The following is a 9,543-nucleotide window of genomic DNA, read 5'->3' as shown; positions in this document are numbered from 1 at the left end:
GAGGCCGTACTAGACACTGATCCTGACGACCAGACTGTATTGATTCACTCCTTCTGTGACAATTCCTCGGCCGTGAGCACCATCACCCGCTGGTCTTCAAAAGTGAGATCAATGCGGCGAGTCCTCTCACAAATCTCCCCATGGGCCAACCGCCTTACATCGCAACATGTTTCAGGCGTGTCCAATATAGCCGCCGATTACATAAGTCGGAATATACGCGCATCCACTGTGAAACAGGTCCCAGCTAGCTGGACCCACGTGGCTCTGTCTCTGCTTCCCTCGGTGGGAGCCCTGTGTGCTTGCGACGCCTGATCTCATTAAACCCTGCTTAGTCTCCACCTCATCTCTGGGGAGTTGTGTTTATAATGATGGCGTCTGACAACCTGAAGCACACCTCTATTCTTTTCAGTAGCCTTGTTCTGCTCAATGCCAAGAAAGTCACAGCTTTCTTCTCATCTCTTGGACTTTTACGAGGCTGAAGCAATGTCCACCCCAGAAGAAAGAGCCCGTGCGAACACACGACTGTTGGAGTCATCTCTGAAGCCCAAGACGATGGCATCGTACCAGACACCTATACGATTGTATGAGATGGGGTTCGGTGAAATATCGCACTCCAACCCTGTTACCCCGGACAAGTTGGTATCGTTTATCAGAGGGCTGACGAGTAGTCGGGAGATAATTTCTAGCACGGTACGGAAGTACACTTCTGCAATAAGGTCCATCATGATGATACGTACTGGCAGGGCCTTTTCTCCTGAGGGGGATGCCTTAGTTTCCCGTGCTCTTGCCAGTGCGGATCGTATCCTCTTAGACAAAGCAAAAGCGAAGAAGCAGGCTGCCCCCTTGCCACAAGAATGCTTGCATGCTCTAACTGAGATGCACCTCACGCCGGGCAGTTCTCGAGACCAGATCCGATCAGCGGTACTAGTGGCATCCGTTTTCATGCTTCGCTTTGACCAGATCCCACCTCTAGTTCGTGAGGATATAACGTGGCAGTCGAGCGATGATGGACTCCTGGTATCTGTTACCTTCCACGACACTAAGACCTCCAGTCGTGAAGAGCGACAGACTCTCTGTGCAGAGGGGATCTTCTGCAAGAAGACGTGGTGCATTGCACACTATTTGGTTAATGTATGCCGTGGCATCACAACTGGAGAGACTGAGCATATCTTCCCTATGTTGAAGGGTTCAACTATTGGTAGGGAGCTGCGAGCTTTCTTGATGGCTGAATTCCCGTCGAAAGTTCTATCGTGGGACATTCCGAATATCACTGGCCATAGCATGAGGCGCTCTGGAGCTTGCGCCTTACTGGCTCGTAATGTGCCGGCCGAACAAGTTCGTGTAGCGGGTAACTGGCGTTCTCGCGCATGGGAAGATTACGGATTGCCTGAGATCAAGCGTCAATGCAGGACTCATGCAGCGGAGATTCTCAGTTCCCCAGACGTTGCGCGTTGATGATGTAGGAATCATGCAATTTGTTTCTGAGAGTACAATGCCCAATTGCGCGCGGAGTATTGGGGTTTGAGTGTCTCTGGGTACTATCGAGATTCGTCGTGAGTATCAGCATCACTATCGAGTCATCAGACTAGTGGTGTCATGATGACCCAGATGAACACTTCAAGACAACACTGTCATCCACCACCAAAAACCGCATCTGGGATGTTGTCCCCAGAGACCTCCGCTTGCTTGAAGGCTGTCTCCTCCCCACACAACCTAGGGACCCTAAGCACGGGTGTCATGGGGCGATGGAGCATAACTGTGTCATGATGGCAGGGGCGATGAGAGCATCGGATGCGTGGGTGGTCCGGATTGTTGGGTGAGTAATGGGGGACATTGCCTAATAGGCACATAGGCCGCCGGCACATAGGCAATGCCTATGTGCCTGCGTGCTAGGCAATGTGACTGTGGTGTTGAGCCAATGCACGGCGTATTGTGAGGTTCGGTATTATCACCGCCCTCTGCTGCCTAGTTGGCTAACCCCCAGTCTCACCCAACACTCCCAAATGACTAATACGATGCGGTGGAGCGGGCCTTGAAAAAGAGTGCACATTACCTGGGACCCTCTCTGAGACTTCTCTCCCGTGATCCATCCATACCTTCTCGGCTCTGATTTCCGTGTTAATTCGTGTTGCTTCTGCAGCGGGTTGGAATTCTTGACCGGGCTGCCCGCCTAGGTGACTATAGGAAACTTCGCGAACATAACATCGGCCACCTGACGCCGTCAGGCTGACGGCACTGATCAGCTTCTGCTCGAGCAAGGCGTAGCCCCCCAGGATCATAGTCAGACGAATTAGATTGGCCAATACCGCGAGTGTGTTCCTCCCATGAACGTCCGGCAGGTTGGGTTGACGCCGTAGAAGCTACTGAGGGCTGAGATGCAGCATGAATATGTGGGCGCTGCAGGGAAAACACCGGTTGTTGAGTTGTACCTCCCCCAGTATTAATATTCCTGGGGGCGAAGGCCGGACCCATCTCGTGCATAAAAGCTATCAAAATATGGCGACATTGCCCGAGTGAAGCGTATCCCCGGCAGCTACACGATAGAGCATGATGTGAGATGTGTGACATGCACTTATACACACGCCAATTGTGCCGGCCAGAAGGCCTACTCTGGTCGTGGTATCCCAGAAGGCAACGACAGATTGATTGTAGTTCATCTTTGTGAGAAGTCAGAAATCCTTGGCGGTGCTTCCAGGTTTCAAGGGCATGGTGTCTCACCATTGGTGAGACCAGGATTGTAGGTTGTTACTTTATTTTTCTCGACCATCTACAAGAAAAACAGGCTTATCTGATCGACGTTACGTAGACAATGTATGCATCGCCAACCACGAATATCAATATCGCTATATAGTATACACACAGAACCAAGGCAGACTGTGCGACCGAACAGCCCCCTAGCTACTGCCGCTTGCCCCCAACTGCAGCACCCCTTGGCTAGATTCTAGCCACTAGAATCACAATCCCCAGTACCTCCATTCCCATTGACCCGCATATTCGCATTTTATGCTCAGAACTTTGTCCACTCCTCAGCAAACTGTACGAGAGTAGCCCCAGAAATAAAGGTCGAAAGAAAAACATTACCAAACTACAACCTGTACACTCAGTAAAGCCGACTTAGCAGTACGAAGATGGATAATCCAATATGTCGTGATCTACTCGAAACGTTCCCAATCATTCCCAGTTCATCTCCGAATGTACTACATTCAATGTAGCCGATGAACTTTCGATTCGGCAATCACTTCGTAAGAACCTTCCGCATAGTTGATCTTCTTAAAAACATCTTGCGCACTTGCAAATTCTTTAGCAAAGATTTGCCCTGAGATATCAACCTCAGACGACACTGTGAAACCGTTAAGGCGAGCGAATGCTCTGCCCTGCAAAGGCGGGCATTGCCCTGAAAAAAAGGAATTACTCTAATTTCATAAATTCCCAGAAGTGGACATTTTCGGGCGCGCGCTCATGAAACTGCGCCGTTTATTCCAGGGCGAGCGCTTTTTTCATTGACGCAGAAACGTCAACAACAGCAGCAACAGTATTACAGTTCACATGAAGTTGCCCTCGATCGCCTTCCTTGGGAGCGCCGTGCTCTCTTATGAGGTCCCTGATGTGGATCTAGCAAGTGCGTTTGCTAAGTTCAAGGAAGAGTGAGTTCATTTTTATAACGGTCGCTGGTGAGGGCGTTTTCTGCTGGTTAGTTATGGCATTGAGTATTCGAGTCCGCAGGAGGCCGCCTTGCGCGAAGAAATTTTCATAGAAAACTACCGACACATTCAAAGGATCAACTCTGAAGGTTAGTCTGTTACGATTAGCTCTGTTACGTTTCATTTTTTTTCCGTCAGGTCGCAGCTACAAGTTGGCCGTTAACAAATTCGCCGACCAAAGTTCTGAGGAGTTCGCCGCTGGAATGCTCACTAGAGGCTACCGCAAGCGCTATCGGGATTTCTTTGGCAAGCGTAAGGACGACCGAGTCGACCAGTTTTCAATTGTTTCTCGCAGGCCCCGGCTACCTTGGTGTTCATCACTACTCTGGAAAGCCCCTGCCCGATGAGATCGACTGGAGCCATCTCGGGGCTGTCAGCAGAGTCAAGAATCAACAGAGTTGTGGAAGTTGCTGGGCCTTCTCAGCCACTGGTGACACGGCGAGGGTGTCACCATGGGTGGTAGGATCGTTCAGGTGCCCTGGAGGGAAGGTATGAAATTGCTAATCCGAAGCACGAACTGGTTGAGTTCTCCGAGCAACAACTTGTCGACTGCAGTTCTGAAGAAGGAAATATGTAAGTGAAATTTTTTTTGCTGAGATATGTTCATTTTCACTGTAGGGGGTGTAACGGTGGACTGATGGACAACGCCTTCGCGTATGTGATGCAACATGGCCTCTGCACTGAAGAGGATTATGCGTACGAGGCGATTGATGAACCCTGTCGTAACTCCACTGTCAAGGAAAAGGCTCGGCTACATGTAAGTAGTGAGTTGAAGAGTGAATGGTGACACGACTGGTGACAGCCTCATGACGTGACTGGTTTCGTCGACGTGCACTCTAAGGATGGAGAAGCTATGAAAGAAGCGCTCCAGAGTGGCCCGGTTAGTGTGGCTATTGAAGCCGACATGCCCGACTTCCAGTTCTATCACGAGGGTGTTCTCACTGGTAGGAATCGCCATGTCACTTTTACACGGAGTATTCAAACTCGGTGTCGAGAACAGATTTTGGATGTGTACTCGCCTCGAATTGAACCCTAGACTTATGGGTATTAAGTTGTTAACTTTCCCTGCTAGACTATAAGTACTGATTTTTTTGTTCGGCCTTGTTTTGATCAGGTGAGTGTGGCGATTCGCTCGATCATGGAGTGCTCCTCGTCGGCTATGGTGAACTGGATGGGAAGAAGTGAGCTTTTTGCATATATGTTGTGTTTACGATTTGCTGAGTTTTAGGTATTGGAAAGTGAAGAACTCGTGGGGTGCCGAATGGGGCCACGAGGGGTATATTCTTTTGGAGAGGGAGAGAGCTGATGGAACCGAGGAGGGTGAGTTTCGTCCAGAGGTAGCCTTCGTGCCATGAGCGTGTTCTTCAGACGAGTGTGGTATTCTACTACAGGGGAGTTACCCTAAATTCCGCGAGGACATCGATCATCGTGTTGCGGACAAAGAGGTGAAGTGGACTTTATAGATCTTGTTGTTGAGTGTTTTCCTTTCAGCCGTCCAGTTTGATTATTCCTGAGGACTTCGTGGTGAACATGAAAACGAATGTCTCACCCAACGCTGGTCATTATCATCCCCCTCCCTGTGACAAGGGCGACCTCCAAGGGGAAATTGAACTCAGTGGACGTGAGTTTGCAACGTACCGGTGTCTATCGATATCTACATTGTTAGATGTGTATAAGATGTGCGCGCCTCCGTGTGGAGAGAGAGACACGTGTCCTCCTGCGCCGGCTGGAATGGAAGCCATTGCGCGATGTGCGTTGACGGTGCACTCGTCCAGGCCTGATCATTGCGCTCTTCTGTGCAGGGTGAGACTAGTTCGAGTAATCGATCGCATGTGATTGACTTTGATCAGGCTGATGGTGACATGAAGTGCCCGGAAGGTATGAACTGTGTCCAAGCGCAAGGGCAAATCGGCATTTGCGTGTCGGAGTCGGGTCCTGCCAGTTTACTTCGTGTGAAGGGGAAGGAGATAATCGTTGAGTAATTTATTTACAATGAATGTTATGCAGCTAGTAGCACGATAGAGAAAAACCAATTCTGTTAGTTATCATGTGGATGATCATTTTGACGGAGTATCAATTCTCCATTATTTGTTATCTGTCTCTAGTAAAGTTGAGTTGATAGTATAGTAACAATCAAAAGTGAACGGAAACCAAATCGTTCTCACTCAGTTAGCATTGTAAAACCATCGTGTCTTTGTAGGGAAGAAAAATATAAACAGAATTTGATAGTTAGTACCATCTGAAATGACTGCAGGGATGTGAAGAGTGTATCAATTTCCCCGAGTCTTCTGCATGGATGAATATATCAATTCCCTATGAGCTTTTGTGGAAATATGATATCCAACAAAATGCTATATGTTCGACAGCTTGTATGTATCTCCTCTCCGTTTCGAAGTCCGGCTAGAAATATGCAAACCTCCAATATACAACCGTTATACAAGTCGCCTTTATGAAGATAACTTGTCGATTCAGGAGAGCTTTGAGAGACGTATTGATACTAGTAATGAAAATCGATTGACAACGTTGCAGAACTGTTTCATCATCCACTGCCGAGTTCATTGATAAACTCCCCTAAATGAGTAAAAAGTAATTTGCATAACAGATTGGCACTGTACTGAGAACGTAGATTCACGAATGACAGTAAATGAGGAATCTTTCTGAATTATACTTCGTCGATGCAACATGGTCGCGAACATAAGAATTGTTATCTCAGAACTGTCTTTTCTGCTCTAACTTCAATTTCCAACACAGACTTATTAGTAGTCAAAACACCTCCTCAAGAGTGCCAAAGTGAAATTGTATTGGTAACGCTCGTTTTTTGACCATATTTGCAGACCGACTTTAACACTACAGCAACCACCAACCGTTCCAAAGAAACACTCTGGAGTATCATCTCTCAGGCTACAAGGACCTTACCGAATGAGAATCATCTAGACATTTTTAAACACTTATCGCTACACCTTCCCGGGAGCCGACAATGGAGTTTCACCCGTGATATGAAAAACACTAGTGAAAAACATATTCCACGACTACTGCATACCACCGCGAATATCGCGTTTTTCACCGAGTTTCACGCCACTTCGCGTAAAACGAGTGAAACTCCAGTGAAACACAACTGGTGTGTGGCAGAATGGCAACAGAAATTGTCATTTTACTTCGCCTCCTGGGCGGCCTTCTGAGCTTCACGATCTCGAGGATAATACTTGTCCTTGACCTTTTGAGGCACCTTCTTCAGCATACTCTCTGGGAACAAACGGAGGAGCTCCCAAGCGATATCCAGGGACTGGAAAATATCACGGTTCTCATACGGACCCTGGCTCAAGAACTTGGACTCGAACTTATCAAGGAACTCCAAATACAAGTGATCTTCCTCACTAAGAGCCTCCTCACCAACAACAGCCTTCATAGCACGAGTATCGACACCAACGGCGTAGTTAGCATAGAGCTGATCAGACACACTGGGGTGGTCCTCACGAGTCATTCCACGACCAATACCAGACTTCATCAAACGCGATAAAGAGGGCAAGACGTTGATCGGGGGGTACACCTGTCGGTTGTGCAAAGATCTATCAACGAAGACCTGGCCCTCAGTGATGTATCCTGTGAGGTCGGGGATGGGATGAGTGATATCATCGTTAGGCATTGTCAGGATGGGAAACTGCGTGATAGAACCGTTGCGGCCCTCGACACGGCCGGCGCGCTCGTAAATGGTCGCGAGATCGGTATACCTGAAAATAGAGACAAATTGGCAACAACGGTCGACCAGGATCAAAAGCGGGGCAAAAAATGGTATGAAAATCCTCGAGACCATCTATCGACAAGGCTGTAACCAGGCAGGCTGTGGAATCTCTACCTCTTCGTAAGGGCAAAAAATGAGATCTATAACAGTCTATGAAGAAATATATGTGATACATATATTGGAGTTTCGCCCTAGTGATATGGCGAAAAAACACTAATGAAAAATATATTTCAATATCACGAATATCGCGTTTTCACAGAGTTTTACGCCACTTCACGTAAGACGGGCGATTTAACTCCATCATTATTAAATATTAGATCTAAAGTCATGTATAATATTGAAAAACGTACTCCCCTAGAAGTGATCGTGCAATACGCTTATCAGTAGTAATACAACGATAAGTTGAGACACTCTCCAGAGTAGTATGACCACGTTTTTCTGCATTTCGAAGCGCGCTATAATAGAACCCAAACTTACATGTAACCAGGGTAACCACGACGACCGGGAACTTCCTCGCGGGCAGCGGAGACCTCACGAAGAGCATCAGCATAAGAGGACATATCAGTCAAGATCACAAACACGTGCTGTTCACGCTCGTAGGCGAAGTACTCGGCAGCGGTGAGCACGAAGCGGGGAGTGACGATTCGCTCGATGGTGGGGTCGTTGGCCAGGTTCATGAATAAGACGACGTTCTCCATAGAGCCGTTTTCTTCGAAATCGTTACGGAAAAATCTGGCAGTTTCCATGTTGGCGCCCATAGCGCCGAAAATGATGGAGAAATTCTCTTTGGAGTGATCGTGGATATCTTTACCCTGGACGAGCTGGGCCTGACGACACACCTGGGCGGCGATCTCGTTATGAGGAAGACCAGCAGCAGAGAATAAAGGCAACTTCTGCCCACGAACCACGGAGTTCATCGTATCCAACGCAGATAGACCAGTCTGGATCATCTCCTTAGGGTACTGACGAGACTTGGGGTTAATAGGAGAACCATTGATAGGCAGATACTCTTCAGCTAAGACCTGGGGGCCTTTATCGATGGGCTGACCAGAGCCGTTGAAAGACCGACCCATGATCTCGTCTGACATTGGCATCTTGAGTGTGTCACCAGTGAGCTCAATATAGCAGTTCTTGTTATCGACGCCGCTGGTGCCCTCGAAGACCTGAAATGCATTCAGTGAAACGAGTGAGTGCGAAGATTTGAAACTCACCTGAACGACTGCTTTAGAGCCGTTGACTTCAAGAATCTGACCCTGCCTGGTGGAGCCGTCGGCGAGAGTGAGATTGACAATTTCGTTGTACTGGGGAAACTTCACATTGTCAAGAATGACCAGAGGTCCCTGAGGAATCATGAGGTTCACGGTGGTAAGATTCAAAACAGGCCCAAAAGCGTACCTCGACACCAGTGATGGTCTGGTACTCAACTCTAGGGTTAATGGTGTAGTCACGAGTGACCGCAGCGGCGTTGACAGCAGCAGCAGCAGTCCTTGCATCGGTGGCAGCGGACGACATAACGAGTGTTTATTACTAGTAGTAAAGTAAACACTAAAATGATGATAACTACAGAGCATTGATCGTTAAGTAGTGTGGGAAAATATGCACATGAAAATTTTTTCAAAAAAATCTTGAAAAGATCGCGAGAAATTCTTCGTGGTTTATAAACACTTCTACTACTACTAATTCATATATAAACTCCTTTAATCAGTGAGAAAACTCCCGAGCCCAGCAGCTGAGGAAAGCAAACATATATTCCTAGCAGGAATTTCCTACTCCAACACTGTTGCTGAGAAAGCCACGAGATGGTCACTTTCCTGACGGCTAAGCTTAGTTGAAATATTTACGAAATTCTTTAGCTAAAGCTGATCGAATCGGTGGGAAGATTAGAGATGATAAAATGTGATGATGAAGAAATCATGAAGGTCGTTGGACACGTGTTAAGTTGATGCCGATTTTACGTAAGTGGAAAGATAGAAAATATGGAGTGGGAAAAAAGGTTAAAACGCACAGTTGTAGACGAGCCGAACGAAAACAATCTGAAATACTGTGTGAACTACTGAGACGGATTTGTATGAGTATCGCCTTTATAGTGAACGTGTAGAAAGA

General features: G+C 47.6%; 3 protein-coding genes across 3 annotated transcripts; 2 read left to right on the top strand and 1 right to left on the bottom strand.

The window, feature by feature from the left end:
- Positions 1–483: 483 nt before the first annotated feature.
- Pmar_PMAR008044 (hypothetical protein) lies at positions 484–1,455 on the top strand (the record flags this gene model as incomplete). Its single annotated transcript, XM_002772628.1, has 1 exon — positions 484–1,455. One exon carries the CDS (start codon positions 484–486, stop codon positions 1,453–1,455), a length of 972 nt encoding a protein of 323 aa, XP_002772674.1.
- Positions 1,456–3,546: 2,091 nt separating this feature from the next.
- Positions 3,547–5,794, top strand: Pmar_PMAR008043 (cathepsin L, putative; the record flags this gene model as incomplete). Its single annotated transcript, XM_002772627.1, has 12 exons — positions 3,547–3,644; positions 3,696–3,790; positions 3,840–3,953; positions 3,997–4,131; positions 4,175–4,274; positions 4,320–4,458; positions 4,504–4,645; positions 4,816–4,882; positions 4,930–5,021; positions 5,070–5,322; positions 5,368–5,504; positions 5,552–5,794. 10 exons carry the CDS (start codon positions 3,547–3,549, stop codon positions 5,162–5,164), a joined length of 1,077 nt encoding a protein of 358 aa, XP_002772673.1. The 3' UTR covers positions 5,165–5,322; positions 5,368–5,504; positions 5,552–5,794.
- A 1,058-nt stretch (positions 5,795–6,852) lies between these two features.
- Positions 6,853–8,987, bottom strand: Pmar_PMAR008042 (vacuolar ATP synthase subunit b, putative; the record flags this gene model as incomplete). Its single annotated transcript, XM_002772626.1, has 4 exons — positions 8,836–8,987; positions 8,652–8,780; positions 7,918–8,603; positions 6,853–7,429 (listed from the first exon to the last, which is right to left on the bottom strand). Exons 1-4 carry the CDS (start codon positions 8,950–8,952, stop codon positions 6,853–6,855), a joined length of 1,509 nt encoding a protein of 502 aa, XP_002772672.1. The 5' UTR covers positions 8,953–8,987.
- Positions 8,988–9,543: the final 556 nt, after the last annotated feature.

Source organism: Perkinsus marinus, assembly GCF_000006405.1.
Source record: "Perkinsus marinus ATCC 50983 genomic scaffold scf_1104296960660, whole genome shotgun sequence".
In the NCBI taxonomy this organism is placed as follows: domain Eukaryota; phylum Perkinsozoa; order Perkinsida; family Perkinsidae; genus Perkinsus; species Perkinsus marinus.
This window is presented reverse-complemented; position numbering and strand designations above follow the sequence as displayed.